The 23,824-nt window shown below is 40.5% G+C and overlaps 1 protein-coding gene across 1 annotated transcript in view; it reads right to left on the bottom strand.

The window, feature by feature from the left end:
• Positions 1–136: 136 nt before the first annotated feature.
• The window catches only part of LOC117576353 (octopamine receptor beta-2R), a 47,432-nt gene continuing 23,744 nt past the window's right edge, over positions 137–23,824 (bottom strand). Inside the window, exons 2-7 of the mRNA XM_052007669.1 lie at positions 9,621–11,200; positions 6,193–6,291; positions 3,820–3,918; positions 3,329–3,687; positions 3,018–3,195; positions 137–2,804 (exon numbers count right to left, since the gene is read on the bottom strand). Coding sequence (XP_051863629.1) covers positions 2,483–2,804; positions 3,018–3,195; positions 3,329–3,687; positions 3,820–3,918; positions 6,193–6,291; positions 9,621–10,222 — 1,659 coding nt within the window. The 5' untranslated portion in view covers positions 10,223–11,200 and the 3' untranslated portion in view covers positions 137–2,482. The remainder of the gene's footprint in view (positions 2,805–3,017; positions 3,196–3,328; positions 3,688–3,819; positions 3,919–6,192; positions 6,292–9,620; positions 11,201–23,824) is intronic.

Here is a 23,824-nt window from a genome sequence, read left to right as displayed (position 1 = left end):
TATAGTCATATATGTATAAATTAGTTTAGCTTTTTTATTTTTGTTTATAAAAATATAACAAGTTCTTTGGAGTTTGTAGCATTCATCATTATTCGTTATGCCCTTCATCTATCCTCTCATTTATTTTTAAGGAAAATCATACAACTATTATACAATATGCATTTACATTTTGATGCCTATGAATACATGTTACTAGTGTACACATAAAGAGCTTTGGCTATTTTATTAATATATAATATATTGCCTTGCATTTTTGTGGGTTCTCCTTTCTTTGCCTTCTGCTCTCTATTCACCTGCTTCTTTGTTTGGTTGCGGGTGGGGTTTGGGGGGTTTGGACTAGTATCGAAGCAAACAACAGAATTCTTGTGGCTTTCAACATAAATAATTTACATGTTTCATTTATATTCGCATTTTATGCTCGAACAATAAGAAGCTTCATTTTTGTTTGGATTCCAGTTTGTTCAATTTAAGTGTTTTCCAAATTATAATAGCAACAAGAGTAGTAGTAGTAGTAATAATAATAACAAGAATAGTGTCCATAAATACTAAATACAATGGCGAAATGTTGCTTGGCTTTTAGTTTCGATTTGTTGTTGTTATTTCGGTTTGGTTATTTTATTCACAATTTGAATAACAAAGGAGCGAGTGTAATGCCGTACATTTTATATTCAAATGATGCGAGAGTTTAAATTGTATTCGTATTCATAGTATTCAGATTCACTGTTTCAATGTTGAGCTTGTGCCGCAATTGCTGGAATCAAGTTGCTGACTTTGGAAGCAACGCACAAGCCTTCCTCTTACAGGCTACACAGTCAACTTAATTCCAGGAACTGCAACGCATTTGCCTTTTGCCTTGACGATGATATTCAATACGCACAGTTTAGCACACACACACACACAAACGCAGATAAATTGCACATTTAACACTTTGCACATTAATTTAAAGTTAGCACAAATACACTTTGCTCTTTGCAATTAACCATAACTATCGATATCAATATCCGAAACAAAATATCAATATCGATGCATTTGAACTAGAATAGCGTTTACTTTACTTTTAAATTTCACTAGATTACTTTTGATTTTGTCTGCCACAGTTTTAAACTCTATAAATTTATGGTTTCTATTTTGTATTTCTTTTCGTTATTTTTTGGTTTAACTATGAAATGTTCTATGATTTATATTCATATTTGTTGAGCATTCTTATTGCATGCGATTGTCGTTCAAATAGCATCATTTTGCCGAATTTCTACTACAATTATTTCTAATCTTATTTTCATCAATTTAATTGTTGTTTTTTCTTTTTTTTTTTTTTTTGTTTTTCGTGTGCCATCTATGCTTGTATTCCTATGATTTGTTTGTTTATTTTACGAATATTGCCAAAACTCTTTTTTTGCTTCTATTATTTTTGGTTTTTCATGCAAGTCGCTCGCATTTTCTATAGTTTCTGGTTAGTTTTTATTTAATTGGCACAGTTAAATTTTTGTTTTGTTTTAAATTTAGTTTTGGTTTATTCTGTATTTCCTTAGGTTTGGTTGTCTCATGCCATGCTTAGCTCAATGTTTTGATTGCCCTGTGAATGATGTCGCAAACTCTCATTTGAAGATTTGACTTTGAGTTTTGCTAGGCATAGAAATGTTCGTTTTTACAACCTGAGCTTAATATAATTTAATTGTACAATTTATACACAAAAGAAAAAAAACATATTAAGTATATTTACATCGAGTACACAACTAAAATAAATAATAAATACGAAATGATGCAGTGTATTTTTTCTTTTTACACTTTTGTGTTTTTTTTGGCCGTGCTCTTTTAAGGTCACAAGCATTAAATTAAAGCTCTGTAAAGTGTAAAGGAAAATAATAAATTACGAAAAAATAAAATACAACAACAGACAACAAGTTTTAACGAGTACAAGTATAATGTGCACTATGTACACTGATGGCCAAAATAAATAGCACGCCTCGGCGAGTGATTCCATAACGTTGACTTAAATAGTATGTACAATGGTGAATGCAAGCAGCATATTAATTTAAAACAAAAAAAAAAAAAAGAAAACGGAAACAGAAACATTAATGGAAAACTGTAATTGCATTTATTCGATTGACGCAACTTTCGCCACTCTCTGAATTGTCGTTGTCATCAGTTCAGCTCAGTTGTAGCTCAGCTCAGCTCAGCTCGACTCAACTCGTTCTGTTTCTTATACGTGACTGGAGGCTGTGGCAGATGCTGCGTTATTATTCTTGTTCCATTTGTTGATATACTCCATGGGTATTTCAATCTGTATCTCCTGCACATCCTCGGCTGATAGGTTACCCACATTCGGTTTGGCTGCGGCGCCACCTGCTCCTCTGGCTCCAACGCCAAGTCCCCCGCCGCCGCCGCCGCTGGCGCCAAGTCCAGCACCTGGGGCACTATAGCCACCGGCTGCCAATCTCTGCTGCTGCTGGGCAATCGGCGTCAGCAGCGCCTCGTCCCTGTATTATAAGTTCTCAGGCAGCTGAGACTGACGGCGATGCGATGGTGTGGTCGAGTTCAGATAGCTCTCAGAGTACACGCTCTTGGCCCGCTGATCGTAGCGCAGACTCGAGCGTCGAATGTCAATGTCGAGCGGCATGTGGCGATCCTTCCACCAATTGCAGAACAGACAGAGCAGTGTGTTGCGGAACGCCTCTCGGAAATCCCGATTGAAGTAGGCGTAAATAAGTGGATTGAGTGTGGAGTTGAAGTAGCCAATCCAGAAGAGTATAGATACCACAATATCGGGCACCTGACACGGGCCGCAAGTCATGGAGAGCGTATACCTGAGAAGGCACATAAAAAAGAAAGAATAAAACAAAATTAAGTACTATATGAATACATTTTTGGCAACATTTTAAAGCCCTTTTGTGATACACCGCACGGGTCCAACGACGCGTCGTGCGGCATCGTTGCGTATGAGTAATATTTAATTATGCATGCGCGACATTAAATAAATTATACTGAAATCCCCTGCCAGCGGGGGATGGAACACTTACCATGAGAAGAATGGCAGCCAGCAGAGTATAAAGGTGCCCATGATGATGCCGAGGGTGCGTGCGGCCTTGTGCTCCCGCTTCATTTTGATTAAATGTTTGTCCTTTGTCGGGGTGTGCTCCTGCTCGACCTCATGCAGTGTCAACGTTTTCGATGAGCCCGAGCCACTCAGCGCCTCGCCTGCCAAAATGACATGATAAATGCGGAAGGCTTTAGCATCAGCATCAGCATCTCTGACATCGACATCACTATCTCTCTCTTCAAACATGGTAATTCGAGCTATGCTCTCACTCATTCACTCTGCTTCACTCACCTGATGGCTGCATTGAGGGTCGGTGCATTAACATGGCATTACCATGACGCATCATCAGTTGCTTCTCCTGACGATTGGCCTCACGGAAAATTGCCAGATAGGTGAAAATCATGATGGTACACGGTATCCAGAACGATATCGAGCTCGAGATGATGGCATAGTACTTGTTAACCACAAATGTGCATTGAGTGCTGTTCGCTAGAACATAGATCTTGTGCTCATCGGTTGTGTACCAGCCCATGAAAATGGGCAGAAATGATAGAAACGCTGGCGGTATCCATATGTTTAACAGCATAATGCCAACCACACGTTTTGTCATGCAAATCGGATACTTGAGCGGCTTAACAATCGCATAGTATCTGTAAAGAAAAATGGGGCAAAAAGGAAAAACAATGCAGCAGAGGCCACAGTTATATTGCGATTATCAAGTGCCTTGCCATTTGGCAGCAAAAGAGAAATGAGAAATGCGAAATGTTCGAGTGTGTATTTACCTATCCACAGATATGCAGCATAAATGCAAAATGCTTGCTGTTGAGAAGTACACATCCAAACTGTTCCACAGATCGCACAGAAATGGGCTAAAGTTCCAGCTGCAATCAGAAGAGTGCATAAATATTTACTTTAATATTGCACGATAAAGATAGTAACCATCAACTGCCCTAAAAAGTATGCTAAGCTCTTTCGAATTGTTTTGTGGCAAGTTATCAGAGTCCCTGATTTATGTGTTTATCGATTTCATCTTACTTCGCTTTTAGTTTGGCTCTGCCCAGGTGACATTGCCCGTGAACTCGAGCATTTTACGCAAGCTACTTTCACACAGCATGAGCGGCAAATGAAAACCTTTAATGCACTGCGAGAGATAGAGACTGTGAGAATTCTACGCGACACGTGTCTGTCTGTTGAGTCCACAAGTCTCGTTGTTGCCACAGGCGGTGGCAATGCGAGCGGGTTGCATGAAAAACTCATTAAAACTCGCGTTGTTGTCTCTACTGGTTGCTGCCGCTTTACCATTTGCCACCTACCACCTGCTTGCCACTTGCCTCCCGTCTCCTGCCTCCCGCCTAACCACTTCCCTGAACATCTCAACCAAAGCTCGACCAGTCGGGGCCCCGTTTTCTGCCGCAGGGCATGAAAATTTATTATCGGCCACCCAGTTTGGCATCAGTTTCAAAAACTTTTTGACTATTCAGAAACAGTGTGCGGACGCCTGCAGTAACGACCAGGATTTTGGTGGAATGGCGGTCGTTTCTTTTTTTTTTTGGGCTTTTATGCTTGCGCTCTTTTTGTTATTTTGTTGTGTGCTCTGGCCTGAATTGGCGCTTAAGCTGCCTCCCTCACTCTTATATTAGGGAAAAGGTGCCAGGCAATGGCAATGACGACGACGATAGCCATGTCGACGCCGTGGGCCAGTGTCAATTATGCAACTAGCGACTCTCCCTTTCTTACACTCTCTTCGTCTCTCTCTCTGTGTGAAGGTAAAATTGCTAATGAATGCCAAGTGGACAAAGGGGTGACGAAGGGGAGCGCTTTGGCTCTGAGTTCTGGCAACTGCGACCAATGCCAATTTATATGCAACTCTCGTGGCCAAGTGGCTGACTGAAGTTTTCGGCCTGGCTGCAAGTGTGCACATTATGCGCTGCTCTCAACGCAGCTGCCTCTGCTGCTGCTCTTGTTGATGACATGGCAAACACTTGTTCTAGACTTAAACCCGAATTCGAGCTTTAAGCCAGGCCTTAAAGTAGCGCCCATGCATAATTAACTGAGCCAGCTATCTGCACTTGGCATCACATGCACACACATCACATTACACACACACAAACAGACAGACACACGCACGCACACACAGACACAGTCAGACAGGCAGCTGTGTGAAGGATGTGACCATGTCACACTCTGACGGTTTTTGTCCCCCAGAATAGCATTGCCAAGTAGGCAAAGGCAAAGGCGTTGTGCGACTCTTTGTCAATGTGTGTGTGTGTGTGTGTCTCTGTCTGTGTGTGTGTGTGTGTGCCCATTCTCTATAAGCATGCACACACTATCGAATCGGAATCCTTACAACAATGCAACAGCAAAAGTCAATAGTTACCGAGACAGTTTTTTGTGCAACTTTATTGCAAATACAAACGAGCAAATAATATTCCATAAATATTGACTGCACACAGTGAGTATTTTTTAGCAGATTTTCACTTCCATTTAATCCATGTTATAAAATTATTTATTTTAGTGTTTTTATCACCATTTGAGCTACCTCTTTTTTCATACTGTTTTTCTTTCAATAAACAAATTAAAATATCCTTTGCTGGAAGTGTAAATCAGATTCGGCGTGTAACAATTTCTTTTGCGTTTTGTTTTAAGTTTTCTTTTGTAGTTTTTGTTTGCACATTTTAATACTTGAACACAAACGCACGCACATGAGCTCGCTAGGAGGGCGAGAGATGACTTTGTGCATTTGCATTTGCCACATATAAAGCCGCACACAAACACACACACACACATGCAGCCACGCCCACACTTACACATACAGTCAGACAGACAAATACACACACACACACATACAAACGCACACATTTTGCCCACACGTAGAGCAGCATAAATAAACGTTGCTTTCATTTTTCAGGGATTTTTTTGGTTGTTTGCCCGGACGTTGCCTCCCCCCTCTCGGTCCACTCCCTTAGCTGGCCCCCTCTGCAGTCCTCTTCTGCTGGCCGCCTTTACAGTCGACTGGCATTTTGTTTGGTCTTGCGTTCAGTTGCAGTTGTAATTTTTGCTGCAGCTGCAGCTGTGCTTACTTTTGTTATTGTGTGTGTGTGGTGTGTGTGTGTATGTATCTATGTATCTGTGTTTTGTTTCGTTGTTGTACTTACCACCCAGTTACTTGCACACTAAAGTTAAATGTCATGGCCATAATAGCGACCATTATATCAGCCATGGCTAAGGAAACTACAAAGTAATTCGTTATAACTCTGCAAAGAGAATCAAAGAGAGAGAGAGAGATATTACGAATCATGCCAACAATAATAACAACGACAACAAGAATGACAATGACAGTGAAAACGACAAGAGTAACAACAGTAAACAATATGGGAAAAAGGGCTACGTAACGAGAGACGCCCGTTTAGATGACTAATCAGGATATCGCATTCGCATTCGAGCTTGTTTGTAACTGTAAGCATGTATTTGTGTACGTTTTGTTGAGTGCCCGCTTTGTGTGTGCGAGTGTTTGTGTTATACAATGTGTAATGCGTGCTCCCAAAGGGAATGGGGATGGAAGAAGAAGTAGCTGGGGCAGCAAATGATTTCAGTTAGCATTGTGCTGTCAGCAGGGGACATTAATAGGGAAAGGAAAAGAAAAAGCAAAAGCAAAACGTGTATTCTCAATTTGCTGCAATTGTGAATTCTCGTAGTTCGAACTTAATTGATATTCCTCAGTATTTTCTAAATGTTTTTCTAACATTTTTCAAAGCAGTATGTTAAGCGCATCCTAATGAACATTCAAGTTCGTTACGGCTCGGACTTAAATCTTAAATAACTTTCAACGTTTCTAGTCGTTAATTGCAACAAATCGCCGCCATTTTGTAAATGGTATGCCATTACTTAGTTCGCTTTCAAGGAGTCCAACTTGCTCCCGCTCTCAGCTGGCCATTAAATTTTTTTGCAAAATAGAGAGAGAGTGAAAGAAAATACTCATTGCAGCACATTTAAACACTTTGAGCAGAAGGCGGAAACAGTTGCCGAGCATCCTTCAAGTGAAGGCGGCGCCGCTGCCGTCGACGCGGCGTCGTTAATGAGCAGCAGCCTCCTCCATGTAATGGCAAATGGATGTGGATGTGGATGCTACATATTGCATAGTATATGGCAACATATATCACACTTTCTCGCTCTCTGGCTCTCGAGGTTCATCTTCAACCCGAGAGAGAGAGAGAGAGATAGAGAGCAACGCAAAACAAAAAAGAGGAAAAATACGAAAATAATTTCAAACGCTCAAAACGTTTTTTACGATGCGACATATAGAAAATTTTAAATTTATGCTGTCATAAAAACCATAAGCCGCCTTAATTGCCAAAGTTGTTGCCGCGCGGTTTCTGTTGCCGTTTCTCTAGTGTCGCTTTTTTTTGTTGAGTGTGGTTGAGTGTATTGTGTTTTTGTTCAATTTCTGTTTGAGCTTAACTGTCATGCTATTCCGAGTATTGTTTCTATTTCACTTCTCCTACATTCCATTTTTTATCGCTTTGTTTTAGTCGCATGCCGCATGAATTTGCAAAGCGCAAAGGAACAATAGATAGATTTTGCAGCAGCAGCAGCAGCTCGCTTCTCTGGCATTTTAAAGTAAGCACAAATATTTCAAGCAACGCCAGCTGACGAAATTTATAAGTCTGTTTGGATTTGGAATCTTGGAAATCTTTTGCGCCTGGCTGGCATTAATTTGGGGCCAGCAAATTAGATTTATATCAGAAGGTAGTAGCCATCGCGCCTTGGCTACAACATCAACACCATCATCATGAACGTTAACATTATCGTTGGAGATAATGAGCATTAGTAGCGTTATTAGTTAGGCACAGGAGCTGCGAGCTGGGAGCTGCCGACACGCAAGTCACTTAAAAAATAAAATGTTGCTCATTAGAAGCAGAAAAAAGAGAAATTAAGAGACGTTCAACCTTAATTATGCCTGGGTTCTTCCTTCTTATACTGCTGCTTGCCCCTTGCAATTCTCTTTATTTCTTTTGCTATCTAAGAAAAGTTTGTTTGCCTCATTTTTTCCCATTGCCTTTTTTTTTGCTCACTCGCGCTACAAGAACATTTAAAGTTTTCATTACTGTGGAGAAATTTGCATTACTTAAGCGCCTTATGAAACATTCTACAACAACTTTTGATTGCATGCCTCTAAAATGATGCGACGAAGTTAACTTTGATTATGTGAACCCGTCGGAGTTTTATGATGCGCTAAATTGATTTGCCTGCCAGTTATTAAGGCATAACTAAAAATATTAACGAACCGAGCCAAGCTGACGGTCCCATCATTTATCACTACAAACTTTTCTTCTATTTTTTTTTTTTATGGTAATGCCCCGTGTCTGTCGTTTGCTTTCGCTCACTTTCTCTCAGATTCTTGCTATCCCTGTCTATCGTCATATCGCTATATAAATGCCAAGCGAAGGACGCCAGCTCCGTGCCGGTAGTTGACAGCGCATCTAACGAGGTCGTCTCACTGAGATGTTGACAAGTGTCTCTTCCGATTCGCATGTGTGTGGGTGTATATGGATGAGTGGCTATATTTATATTTTAGTTACAAATGAATAAAACGAAGGTTTATTGGTTTGCTATTGGGGGCCAGCGATGATGATGATGATGATGATCTGGTCGTCAATTGCATCACTCAGCATAGCCAAAAAAAGAAGACAAACAATTCGAATGCATCGACGATGATGCAGTTCGATGGACAGGGCTCTAATCAAATCAGCAATAAAAACGATTTTAATTGATGCTTGATTTCGCGAAATGACAAAACAAATATAGCACTCAAATGCAGTAAAATAATCGTGGTTGGAATCTTATGCAAGCGGAGAGCAAGGGCAATTAACAATCTCTTAGCATGCAAATTGGATTCCTTTCGCATTTTCGCATTTTAAATACAGGCATAAAAGTTAATTTGTCATCAAATTAATGAATTCCGCCAAAGAAAATGTCATCCGCCAGCGAAATTGAAACAAAAATGCAAATATCGCCCGAAGGACGAAAAGTAGACGCTCAATTATGAGCTAAATAAATAAGCACAAAGCAGCAGCGGCAAAAGCAGACATAAAATACAAAGGACTCAAAGCAAAGCGAGCGCGAAAACAGGATGCGAACTGGGACATGAAATACGTGAACACGAATCCCGGATACACCGAGGCGAACGTGCATGAATTTTATGCAAAGTTGACAAAAATTGAGCATAGGAAAGCGAAATAATTAGAAAGTGTTAAGGCAGCGCGACAGGTGTGAGAGTGAGTGAGTGAGTGAGTGGGGGCCGGAAGTGGGTGGAGTTCTGTGCGCGCGCAAATTGGCAATCAAGACAGCCCCAAGGACTTTAAGAATTTTATGCAATTACAACAAAATAACAAAAAAAAAGAATACAAAAAGAACAGAAAGGGAATCGCAGAGCGACAGCAACGCTAATTGCTTTTCACAGATAATTAGAATGTAAGCGTTTGGTGTGGGGGGAGGAGGATGGAAGGGCGTTGTCCCTGGCAATTAATGGAGTTGGAATGCTAGTTAGAGTTAAACACACACATTACACATTACGTATACCCACCTTAATTTTCTAACACGCATCACAGAAATAATAACAAGCAGATTGCCACAGATGGCCGCAATGATGATGAACAGCATCACGAATGCCTTGAGCACCCAAAAGACGCCATCGAACCAATCCTCGAAGTCAACTGCCGACTTACAGTCAGCATCCTGCTGTGCTAGACTGCTGTTTGCTGCGACGCTGACCGCTGTGCTGCTTAGCGGTGATGATGTGTTTAGTTCGTATGTGGCGGGCGCTGGCATGGGCAATGTCGTTGGCGTGGGCGTGGCAGTGCCTTGCAGGGGCAGTGCGACGGGGTCGGCAACACCGAACGATGTTGCGGACAGCGCATTCGTTGTATGCAGCAAAGCAGCTGCTGTAAGTGCAGCCGCCGTGCCGATCAGCCTCAGATTGAGACTGGGATTGCTTGCTGTAGTCGTTGTACGCTTTCCACTTCCACTGCCATGTGTCTCCTCTGTTTGTGTGTCTGCTTCGGCTGGTCGACAGCGACGGCAGCCAAGTCTTTTGCGTATCCTTGTGGCGCTTGTTCTGTGCCGCATTGTTGTCGTTGCCGCTGCGGTTGGCAACGCGGGCAACTGGCTGAGCTCCAAGCACTGCATGACTGCCACTTGGCTAGACTTTCACTCGTGGCACGGACTTGAACACTAACTTTTCTTGCTCTCACTTTTATCTTTTACTATTTTGCGCTTTTTTCTATTTTCTATTTTTTTGGTTTATTTGTTTTCTGGCTGTTTGCTTAACTTGCGCAACTCTCACGGCCACGGCCACGTTTAAGGGTTTCTCGGTCTTGGTTTCGCTTGATCTTGCGTTAATTTTCTCGACAGTTACCGACGACAACGGCGATGAAGACGGTGGAGACGTGAAGGAGGAGCGCCATTAGGGATTCGCGACACGCGTGGCGCTAGCGACGTTGAAACCAAAACTGAAACGGCCACCGCAACGGGAAATTGATTCGCCAATGTTGCCCGCGCACCGTGCGATGCCAGAGAGACGAAGAAAGCAAAACGGAGGCGGAGGCAGAGGCAGAGACGTCAACGTCAACGTCGCGCTGTCCTTGCCAGTCCCCAAAAACTGACGCCCACTCGCTTAGCTGCTGCTTCGACTGCTGCTTCTGCTGCTGTTGTTAATGATAATGTTATTATGGAGGCGACGTCGCTGCCGCTGCTGGACTTGTTGTCGTTTTCCTATGCGGCTTCTGTTTTTTCTTCTTCTAAATTTTGCGTTGTTATTGTTGTAGTTCCAGTTGTTGTTATTATTGTTGTTGTTTGCCCGTTGATTGGGTTTTTTCTTGCTCCAAGCGGCTGCGTTTTAATTTTGTTCATTTTTTGTATTTGTATTTTTTTTTCTTTTTTGCGGCTACAGCGAAGACCGCGTCGCTTAGCTGCTGCTGCTGCTGCTGCTGGTGTTCTTGTTGCTACTGCTGCCACAACGTTTCAGTATGCTTTTAGTTTTATTTTTACCATTTCATGTCTTTAATTTATTTTTAGTATTAGTTCGTGCAAGTGGTTTTCACATTTATATTCCACTAACTGAAAATATTTTCGATGTTTTTGCTGCTGTTGTTTGAGCCATAAAAACTAAATTATTGCAATACAAAAAAATAAAACAAAAACCAATGTAGGGTAAAAGGGGCGGGCAAAAGCATGGAAAATCATACGTTCGATTTTCATATGTTTTTCCCATTATATCATAAGTATCATTGCTTGCGGCTGCTTCTCATTTCATATTGATTTTAGTCAATATTTGTTTATTTGCTGACGTCGAAATTTAGCTGTTCCTTCTGCTTTAAGTAGTTTTTTTCGTATTTTGGTTTTTTGTTTTTGTGGGTTATTGGTGAAGCAGCGAGCAACTAGAATTATAGGGTGTCTACGTAACCCCCACTGAATAAGCACAATTTTACAATCTATTTAGAATATAATCAATCTTCGAACTAATTTGTCGACTCTCTCCACGTGTTTACCTCAATACAGGGTGATTTATTTGAGGTGTCACGATAATAACTACAGTACTTATGATTTCCGAAAATTGAGTTGCTATTGGATAAAAATTGTAAATGTTATTCATGAAATAATTGTATATGACAAAAAACGGTTGTTGCTGTCGATTCTTAGTTATTTTGGCTGGCAATCTGGTCTATCTATCGAGATACAAAATGCTATCATCGGTATATTTTAGTAATTTTAGTATATTAACTCGGTGATATACCAAATATCACATTTAATATATTTTAGATTGTTTGCTATATTAATTTGGTATATTTTATGTACTATTTTGCTTTTACTAAAAATGCGTATCTTACTGTCGAGCACACTCGAGTGTAACTTTCTAAGTTGTTATTCGGGTTCAAGGGTCGCACCCTGTTTTAGTTGCTAATGATTTATGTGACGACAGCTGTGCGAAAGAATGTCACTCGCTCTCTCTCGATATTGCTCGCTTCAAAAATCTTCTAGCTTATGTACATATAGTAGTTTTGTATGTGCTCCCAATTTCTCCTGTTTTTCTCCCCTCCCCCCCTGCTCACTTGTTTGCCCTTCGCTTTGACCGCTCGCGCAACTAAGTTGCGGAAAAAACGTCCTAATGCCATTATTATTATTTTGTATGTCTGTAAGTGTGTATTTTTTTTTCCTCTGCTGCGCTGCTGTCACTGTGTCTTTATGCTATATATTCTATATTCTGCTCTTCTATGTATATGAACATTAATATTTATATTTCTTTTTTTGTGAATTAATTTCCTGATGATGTTTTATTTTCATGTTCGCACACGCTTTCAGCGTTCGTTCGTTCGTTGTGACCGCCTTTTTGATGTTGTTGTTTTTAGTCACAGTTCACATTGTCGTTGTTGCCATTATTGTTGTTATTGTTGTTGTTGTTGTACACAACAAATTGGCCACTCGCATTTTGGCGGCCACGAGCTTTAAATTAGACGACACCCAGTTGCGTAGGGGTATTTCATTTTTGGATTTACTCAGATGACACATTTTAAGATCTTTTTCAGTTTCTGACTTTTGCGTTTCGGTTTTTGCTTGCTTCGATTTCATCCGTGTTAATTATGCCGAGTGTCAGGAAAGTTTTTTTTTTGTTTTTTTTTATTTTTTTTTTTTTTTTTTGCAGGCTGTAAATGAGGCAAACCATACGGACACGTGGTTGTAATTGCTGCTTCAATTTTAGGTTGCCATTTGCCACGCCCTGGCGCTAGTCCAAATTGAGCAACTGCAAGGAAATGGAAATAGAAAAGCGAATAAATATAAAAATATAAAAATTGACTATACCTAGCAAGAGTATACATAAAAATAATAAAATTGAATGCGCATAAATTGTCGAAAAACAGACCATGAGAAAATTAAATAAATGCGATAATATATTTGTTTAAAAATATATGTATAAATATCTTTCATGCTCAATACATGTTTGTCGCCGCTCATCAAAGCGCGCTGCCGCAGCGCAGTCGGCAGAGGCAGAGGTGTTGCCGTCACCCAAAGCGTCGCTGCGCTGCTGCTAATATATTTTTATTAATTTTCAAATTTATAATTTTGTACCCAGCGACCGACGCCTTTCTTCTTTTACTCATAGAAGTGGGTGTATGATTAATTTTTGTGGCAAAACTAATTTCCATTAATTTAAACGCAAAATAGATTAAGAAAAAGATCCATTTTCTCAGCATGTATATTACTTAACGCCTTCGAGACAGACGCCTCTCATATGCAATTGATGTAATGCAGTTTATTAGCGGAAATCCATGGGAATGAAGGCCAAAAAACAATTCTGACAACTGGCGACAGACAGAAGCGGAAGCATCGAACATGGAACATGCCCAAAATGTGCGCTTCATTTAGCTGCCAATTGCTTTGGCATTTGAATGCTCAATTTGTGCAGTTGCGTGTGTGTTCTTTTGTTTGCATCGCTCAGTCAACGCCTTAAAAATACACATGAGAGAACAGAAAACATCTCCCAATGTTAATGTCATGAAAATTATTATTATTATTTTTTGTTTGGTTCTTTCTTGATTTTAATTTCACACACAGTTGTATTCGTACAAAGTTGTCTTTCTTTTTCGTTTTCAGCTGTTTTGGCTGTTGACGTTGTGCAAACGCCTTTGCACTTGGCATTGTGCGTCCTCGCAATTTAGTTTGTTGCTCTGCCTGACATTTGTTGTTGTCGTTGTTGTTGTTGTTGTTATTTTAGCTGGTCGTGTTTTGCTCGAAACTGTTGCCAAATTATGGCGCGCACATGCCAAACATGCTAACAGAAAAAAAAAACAACAACAATGGCCACAAAACTTATGTAGCCGGGCTCGAAGCTGTGGGCCAACAACAGCTGCGCTTGGCTGAGACACGAGAGCACACAATGCTGCAGCAAGAGCAGCAGACGCTGCTAATTAAGCTTAACATACTTTCCAACGCTCTTAACCACATGGGGTCCCTGCACAGCCACGCCCACTGCGCCCCCATCCCCATCGCTGGCATCCTTAGGCAATCAGCTTTGTGCATGCTCTATCTTGTTTAAACTTTTAATTAATTAACTTGCATTTATTTTTATTTAATAAACAAAACTTTTAAATTTACCCACATCTCACAGTGGAACTCGATGGCTCATTTTGTTGCAAGTCGCAAGCACAAAACACACACACACACACACATACACTCACTTACACAAATAATCAGCATCTCTCTAGTGCCTTTTATGCTACACCTGAGCTGAGCTGAGCTCTCTGTTGTTCAGCCAAATTGGCTTTGTATTTCAATGTAAAATGTTCACTTGAAATTAGCTTTGTTTACTTCGTTTTTCTCTGGAAATTCCATCACAAAAAGTTTAATGAATTAGCCAAATATTTTCATTTGATTCCCAATTAGATGAGAAAGCAACTTGTTGTTTTTTAAAGCACAAATTTCAATTGAGTCTGCTTGCTGCATTCATTTATTTTATGCTGAAATGGATATTGGACTTAATCAGAGTCGAGCACGTTGTGCATATCTCTGTTCGATAAACAATTGCTTGCGTCATTGGCCACTTAGCCGGGCCCCAAAAAAGCAGCTGCCAATTCATGCCAAACATACATTTATTTGCAGATTCCATATTGATTCATGTGGCAGAAAAACAGAAGAAAATAAAATAAAATCATATTTAATTATAAAGTTTTGCAAATTCATTTGTGTTGACAAGGTGCTTGACTGGCATAATAACCAGTCAAAAGCTATGAGAAAAGCAAAAAATGAAATAATGAATGTGTAAAAAAGAGTGCTTTGTAAAGAACTAAACTGCAAGATACCCAGTATCGATTATTTCTGTTTTTATTAAACACATTCAATACTAACAATTTGATCGAATATTAGAAATAATTTTACTAAAATAAATATTTGTGCTAAGTAACCATTTCACCTCATTTTTTTGCAGGGTATCACAAAGAAAAATGAAAAACGCAAAGCTGAGCAAATACTGATGTGTCAGAGAAAATTGGACGCTGAGTTTTTCTTTTTTTAATACCTACATATATTGTGTGGTGCGATTAATGTCAATTTATTTTCATATGTGCCAAATGATGGGTTGAGTATGGAACATCATCATGGCCATGGTGAATGCAGTGTTGGGCTGGGAATACAAAATCATCATCATCATCATCATCATCATCGTCAGCAGCATTGTGAATGCAGTGACACACTTGAACTTTAAATGGATTCCCAGTCCAATTTGCGCACGCAGCGTGAAAATAAATCACACTGACTAAAGGCGCTTACAAAATGTTCCATGTCTCTTATTGTACATTGCCTATACACACACACACACACATATATATGTATGTATGTACTTATACTATATGTATAGATAGAGATGTATTTAATTTTCGTTTTCCCGACTGAGAGCCAGCACACACACATACACACAGCCACTCACACAAAAGGCAGTAAGCTTTTCAATTTCCACTACATAGATAAACATGCCATGCTGCCAACTGTAAACGATTAGGGCATGGGACAGCTGCTCTATGGGCAGAGGGCAGAAGAGAGAAGGATGAGGCCATGGAACAGAAAGTGGAGCGAACGCCTAAGGCGTTGAGATTTTATTGGCCGTAAAGTAGGCAGACATGAAATCGGAGTCGCACAGCACAAGGAAGAGCAATTGAGGGACGCAACACATCGAGTAAAGACAGAAAGAGAGAGTGAAAGAGAGAGGGAGAAGGGATTCGGAAGGGGACGTCTATTTAAAAGCTATTGTTGCGATGTATACAAAATCCACACAATGAAAACCAAAACTTGGCTAAATAGATGATAAAAAATACGCGGCGGGCGATTGATGCCATTGTGGATCTGTGTGTGTGTGTGTGTGTATGTACGTATGTATGTATGGGGTGCAGTGTGAAGGATAAGCCACACAAAACAAATGTCAAAGTCAACACCCAAACCAATAGAAACACACTCACATACAAAAAAAAGCGAGTGAAAGAGACAGAGCGAGAGATAGATTGGCACACACTTAAGCTGCAGAGTGAGAAGCGTCACAAAATAAGCATAGAAAACAATAAAGAGAGAGGGAGAGTGGACTCTATGAGTGTGTGCGTGAGACTGTGTGTAGTGAAGGGTGTATAGATCGATTGCTGTGATAATTCACAGCCAGGCCACTTAAACTTTAGCAAAAGACGGGTATGATAACTATTATATGCTTACAAATCTAAATTTAAACTCAAGTGAGTTTTTGTTTGATAAAAATACATTTTTTATATTATGCATTACAACATTAAAATGTAATGAATCAAATGACTAAGCAAAATTGTTTCGACGATGACTTTTGCAATTGAATATACAATTTATTTATTTTATTACCCAAAACATGATTGTGGAATTCATTGAAATAACATTATTAGCGCTCAATCGACAAAAAATTGACTTGCATACAAAAAGTTGTGCTATTGGGCGTATACTTGATGTCATTATATTATACTATAACATGATTGTGGAATTCTTTGAAATTACATTATAAACGCGCAGACGGGAAAAAAAAAACATTAAAAAGTTGTGGAACAGGGCGTATACTTAATGTTATGATACTGAAATTAAGTATACGCCCTGTTACATAAACTTTGGCTTTGCAAGTCAATTTTTTGTGTTATAGTGTTGCTTTAACAATTAAAAAGTTTTAATTTATAGCTAAAAATTTAATAATGAAATTAAAAGCACAAAAAACGTACCAACTAGTCGTGCTTTTATTGATCTTTTGTGAGGCAAGAATAAAATATTAATATCTTAAGAATTGTGAAATGCCTCGCAGGTTTTTGGTTGAGATTTATGAAGTCTGATTTAGGTATTATATGAATAAACTGTCGAGTGTCTCACAAGAGTGTAAAAGCTCAGCCTATGCCTGGGGATATTTCTTGGCTTCCCCTAATGTGGCTGCTGCCAACGCCATCGCATCGCCATCGCTATTGTCATTGTCATTGTCATTGGCGTTGGCGTTGTCTAGCCTTGGCTGCGTTGCTGTGCGACTGCTTGAGATTGTAATGAACGTCAAGTAGCGCAACGATTAATGAAAATTGCTTAATAAGCATTATTATCTTACTGGCATTAAATTATTTAGAGAAACCCGAAGAGCACAAGCTTAGCGACAATATTGTATTTGTGTTTCCCCCCTTGCTTTGTTGGTTCTGCTGTTGTTGCCATCGCTTTCGCTGTTACTGGCAAGTCCAACAATGTCGCCATTTGTTGGCATTGTTCGCTCTTCAGCTCTTCAGCGAACGAAGTCAGACAAAAGAGTTGCCCGTCCCATGCGTTGTGCACACACACTGAAGCTGAAGCTGAAGCTGCTAATTGATTAGAGCTTTAGCGGGGTAGAAGACCTCAGGGAGAATGTTTCACTCTTTGGCTTGGGGAGCTCTGTGTCTGGCAATCACTGAAGTAAAATGAAAACGCAAACAGAGGAGACAGCTACGATGGAAAATCCTAGTCAGTTCTAGTCTTATTTGGCCTTCGTTCTCATGAGTTGTCTGTCTGGCTGGCAGGCAGGCAGGCCGACATCTGTTTCCAGGAAGGAGCTCTGCCACTTGGCCCGCATCCGTTTGTCATTTCAACATTTGCTGTTTCTGACAGCAAACTGCCAGAAGTTTAGCGAGCGCACGATGCTGATTGACGAACACACGGTTGACTTAGCCAGAGGGTTGGGAAATAGCATTAAAGGAGTAGGAGTCCCCTGCTGCTTCAGATGAATCAATGTGTTTGCTTCAGCACTTGGCTCTTTCTCGCTTATCATTTCTATGCCATGGGTCAAAGCTTAATGAGCGCTTGTCTCCCATTGACAGCTCAGCTAAGTGGCTTTGTGTTGCGACTGCCTTTGCCTTTGCTTTCGTCCTCGCCTTTAATGCATTTGTTTCGTTTCAAAGAAACCATGAAATTGATTTTCTGCGCCTGTCTATGCGATTTCCTGCCAATAGTCATTCAAGTGAATCTTAATCTCGCTATTTCACCAATTGAATTATAAGTATGTAATGTCACCCTGACTCAGCACTCTCAATGACAAATTCTGACTGCTATTAAATGTATTTTGCGACACAAAAACAATAGATTCTATCTGACAGGCAACTTCAAATAGAGTCTTAAAACTGTTCAACTATTTGTTAAGAATATCAACTGATAGCTGGCATTTATATTTGTGATGAGTATCAGTTACTCAACTCTGTCCGAAGATGGCCCAAAGGCTCTTTGTTCTCGTCAGCTGAAGCTGAAGGCATTGAAGATTACAAGGCGTTCAAGTAAATGGCAATTGTCCGACAAAGTGCTGGCCAATCGTTGCCAGTCATAAACTCACTTCAACAGCCATTAATCTAGGGCCGGAGTCTCAACGGCAAAAGCGGAGAAGCCGAAGAACCATTAGCAGCGTCAGGTGTTCCCAGTAAGGATGCCCAAGAGAATGATGGTACAAACCCCAGTGGAGCTTCTGTTTGCTGGCAGATATCAGCAAAATTGATGATGATGCTGTCTTTTGCGAACGCAAAAAACATTTATGCACAAACAAATTAATAAACCCCGGAAATGCATTTTATATTTTACGTATGCAGCTGCAGTTCCAGTTGCACCTGCTGTTGCTCTGCTTAATGGCACCTGGAGTGCAGTGAGAGATGGAAAGAGAAGAGAGAGATAGAGAGAGTGAGAAAGGGAGTTTCCTGGTTGGTTTGGCGCCGCTCACGTAGCTGCATTCATGAATGTGCTGGCATTTCTTGAAGGGATTTGCTGCTACGGCTCATGCATATTCATGTCGCCATTCTTCCTGCTCTTCTCTCGGTCTGTGTGTGTTTGTGTGAGTGTGTCTGTGTGTGCTGAACATCCGTTTCCGGCAAGCACTGACTAGCAGCAACGCCTGGTAAAACTCACCTGGCACTCGCAAAATGTCTGAGCTTTATAAATTTCGCATGGCCTGTGTTTGAATTGTGTGCACTATACTATACTACTACGAAAATTGAAACAATTTCAATTCGATTTTTGGTCGTCAGTGTTGGAATTTTTGATAGCGCAAAGCAAGGCACAAGCCGTGCAAATGGCAAAGTTCGGGCACTTGAGAAAGGTATTCGCAAAGAGTCGAAAAGTGAAAATGCATGTGACAAGTGCAACTTGACAGCCGGTAGGCAGCCATAGTGCCTTTCTACTTTCCCCTTTCCCCCCCGTACTCTTCACATTCTTTGCACTGTCAATTTGTGCACAGGCAACAGAAGGTTGAATGTCGAGGAGAATCGAGAGAGAGAAAGAGCGGAACGATGGGAACGTTGGTTCTCAACTGTCGACTGTTGGCTGTCGACTGTCGTTGGGCCGACTTTTGGGGCTTGTAAGTGAAATTAAAACGCAAATATGAAACATCGTTGAGCTGCTTGAAATTCTTGTGCCTTGACATCAGGATGCGAATGTCGATGTGATGCCATCAAATTATGAGCAATACCCAAAAGAAGGTTACCGAATAATGCTCCACAAAAAGTTCATCAACGTTTGGAATTTTTGCAGCAGAAGCCTCAGGCCTGTAGGCGTCTCTCTGCGGCACCGTTGAATGTCGGGGCCAGCCCAAAAGTATGCAAGGCATTTGAGGCGATGCCAATGCGGCTTTAAGTACGAGTAGCGCCAAAGGCAACAACACAACAACAACAATCATAATAATAATAACAAGAACAGTTATCGTTATAAACAGAGAGAGAGCCTACAACTAAACTCAAGTCGAGCAAATCTCGAGACACTCATAATCGGCTTGCGTAGCGCAATAAAATAAAAACAGATATAAAATAAATTCGTCATCTCAGATATGTATGTAAGATCTTACTATGTATATTAGAAGCAATGAATTTCGCCAGTTTTTTTTTTCTTTTTTGTTTTAGACTTTATAATTTATGGCGCGTATTTCGCTAAAGCTGCGAAGCGGCAGCAAAAGCGAAAAGCAAAGGCAGAGCAGAGCGGCTACAAACAGCGACACAACGCACAACGAAGGCCACACACAAATTTCCACGCCGGCTTTTCACATTCCACGCGTGGCTGCCGCCTCGCTCAGTGTTTGATTATTAAAATTTGTGTGCGCTGGCATTTTCATTGCGCTCATTGGGTCGTATTTTAGCACACTCTCTCCCTTGCCTTGTACATATAAATATTTGTATATACGCTTGTACGTATGTATGTTTTTTTATTTCGTTGTCCAATTTTTTCGCATAAAAAGTGGCATGCAAATAGCTAAGCTCTCGCAGCATCCACAACCCGCAGCCCTCTGGACAAACACAAATGAATTGGGAAAGCTGATGCAGCTTTTGAAACGAGTTTCGGGTTTTATATTCAACCGAAGGGACATAAATACAATGGCTGGTGGCTGGTGCTCGCTTTCTCCCTATTTTATGAGCTGGCAGCAGGTATCCATTTTATTCACGAGTATTTGATGTACACTCGAATTACAAATTCACCAATCGCATTGGCATTCACATGCACACACAGCTGTCAGGCATCAATGTGCTGGCAATCGATCACAGATAACAAATATTTGACACTTTTTTAATTACTTGCCAAATTAGAAATTCATTTTTAATGCACTCGTATTTTGCGCAATTTTGATAAAGTCAACGAAGTGCACTAAAAATATTATATTCATGATTTTAAATGTAAATATTCATTGAAAAGCAGAAGTTATCCTAAATAATGTTTGCATGTAATTCATGACCACAAAGTGAAAATTTGCATAGACAGAGGGAAACCCCATTGTAATCGGTTGGTTGCCAGTAAATTTGTCCATCAATACTAATAATGCTTGAGCATGCGAGTCAAAGAGCAGATTTGAGGTGGTGAATGTGGTGGATGGTAAAGTGGTACAACATTCCAGTGCTTAGTTGGGAAAATCCATTGTTAATGGACCGAGCCTGTCCTCTGTGCACTTGAGTGATTGTAATCACAGAAAACTTTGAATTTTAAGCAGCTTAAAACTGTCGAAACTGTGAAATCCCCACCGAGTCCGCTTCCCCTATATACATTTGATCGCTACTTGTGTATTGGTTAAAGTTGCTTACGAATTTCATGAGATTTTCGGTAGTCATAGTTTCGTCAAAAGCGGATTGGATAGAAAAACACTTTAGGCTACAGCTGTTGCAGCAGCAGTTAAGTGAAAATTGGGAAAAGCTTTTCTGCTAGGCTTTAGTTGAGTTCATAAAATACCATCACATTACGGTTGTTTTGCCAACGCACAACGCTGCACGCACCACACACAACCTCAAGAGTGGTTGTGTATATTTTAACTAAAGCCGATTAAAATAGAGCATGCATCCAGAATCACTGGCAGCCGCCTTCCATATGCATGCATAATTTCGATGTGAACTAATGAGACTTGACTGAAATTCAATTTAAAAGTTGAGCTGTGTAGGACGTTGCATGGCTAGTTGCAGCATGTACTTAGTTCTATGAATGGCCATTAAATTAAAGGCTTAAACAATTATTTAACAGACATGCCGCAAAATTAGTTTAAGAAGTTTTTGGGTCAAACACGTTCAACACAAGCATGCACGTTGCAAATGCAACAGAGAAAGAAAGAGTGGGGCCAAATGAAGGACATGAATGACGATGACACAAAGGGACATTCCAATTACAGTAAAACAACAGACTGGCATTAACAGTCCAACACATAGACAGCCAGACACACACACACACACACATCGAGAGACAACAAAGTCGTAAACGATGTTGGCAGACAAATCATTTTAAAAGTATTTCAACAAAATGCAATGCGAAGTGAAGCGAGAAAATGCTTGGCCAGAATCAAGGCAAAGCAACAAGGATACCAGTTGCACACTGTCTCCGTGTATATGTGTGTGTGAGTGTTTGAAACGAGCAAAGTCACATAAATAGTGAAAATAGGAATTCGGTAAACGACAGAGGACTCAATGCGAAATAATGAGTGTCCTATTAAAAAAGGGGGAAACAATGCTGGAATGCTGCTAAACGGAAGATAAAAGCAACTCGACAGAGTTGGTACAAAATGCAGTTATACATTTTATATACTCGAAGTGCATAAGATATTATTTTCAATTGGTTTTTCAGTTTCAACCAAATGGTTTTGCAATGCTGTTTGGTATTAATTATCTGCAGTTTCCATTCAATTGCATCGCATTGTATCCGTATATAGCTTGATGGGGATGACTTTATCTATCCGTAACTATTTCCACTCTCACACAGCAAACAACGAGCTCACTCAAACTCAGACTCAGCTGAGCTTTAGTCTCATAGTCGATGGGTAACATGTCCCTGAGCGCACACAGAAGAGAACTGGCAAAAACAACAATCAGGAATCATGTACAAAACATGGCCAAAAGTGATTTCAAGTGTATGATGTTCCAGTCTTCCTCACTCTGTCTGTGTGTCTCTCTCTCTCTCTTTCCTCACTGTCTTTACTCTTCTGTTTGTCGCATTTTGAGGCCAGAGGCGTACATCTGCGCAAAACCCATGTCAGCTTTTTGGGACGCAGTAATGAAATGAAAAGTTAAACAACATTGCGCTACAAAACATATTCAACAAATTAAAGCAAATGAAAATGGAAATGCAAATGCAACCAACTAGCAAAGAACCCGACTACACACTCTTCTCCCTCTAGCCTCTCATTCCCCTTGGACTATAGCTCAACCTTTTGGTCTGATGACTCGCTCATTTCATTTACTGCTTGCTGCTGTTGCTGCTGGTGCTGTTGGTGATGCTGGTGAAAGTGGCGGCTTATGTGGTTACAGGCGTTTTGGATGTTTGCCAAAACGGAAGTCAGACAGCACAACAACTGCAGCACTAAATCCACATATATGTATGCACGAGTATATATCTATCTATGTGTGCTTTATAGAGACCTTTTAGCATGACAATTTGGTAGCCATGGTTACCAAATAGCACTGATTGATGATTGGTGAATGACAAAAGAGCAGCAGCTGAAAACCAAAGAATACCAAAATAAAAAGAGCAACGTCAGTTCGCTCCAATTAGAGCAGAATTCATTATTTCGTGAGCTTAATCAATTGGCAATAACACAGCGACAGTCGGCGACAGTAAACCGAGCCAAATGCTTGATAATAAGCCCATTGAAAAACCATAAAATGCCGTCACATAATCAGAATAGGTCATAAAACCAACAGCAGCAAATCAAAAGGAAAGAACAGAAAAGCTAACAAAAAAAAAAAAAAACACACACACACACGTAAGGAGAAACGGTTTTTCCTCCTATACATCACTCTTATACCCAGCCACTGCTTAGCTCAGCTCAGCTTGCTGGGGCGAAGCCGCACGAAATGCAATTTAGAGAAATACAAAAAAAAATAAAATGTATGTGACTTAGGGGAGCAATCAGCATGGAAGCAGCCCCACCACACATGTGTGCTAGGGTGTGTGTGTGGGTGTGTGCGATTGCCGCTTAACAATAAAAGCAGCAGCCATATTGGAAAGCGTATAAACGCTTCTCGCTGCCCACCAAAGCGCCTTTTTTCGCTTTCTCTGTGGGTTGCCGCTTGCCTGCTGCCGTCAGCACATTTAAATTCATTTGGTGAAACAATTTCAAAAAGGCAATACGCACAGAGAGCAAAAAAAAACAAGAAAAAAAAAATAAGAAAAACGCAGCACAAAGCACCAAAACACCAAGCACCAAGCAGAAACAGATACAATACGAATAGCAAAAACTGTAGCATACTTATGAGCGCCATACACCTTGCTCCTTATTGTGACCCAAAGCATTTTATT

Source organism: Drosophila albomicans, chromosome 2R (genome assembly GCF_009650485.2).
Source record: "Drosophila albomicans strain 15112-1751.03 chromosome 2R, ASM965048v2, whole genome shotgun sequence".
NCBI classification, from domain to species: Eukaryota; Metazoa; Arthropoda; class Insecta; order Diptera; family Drosophilidae; genus Drosophila; species Drosophila albomicans.
The sequence above is the reverse complement of the archived record's forward strand: the minus strand, read 5'-3'. Positions and strand labels throughout refer to the sequence as shown.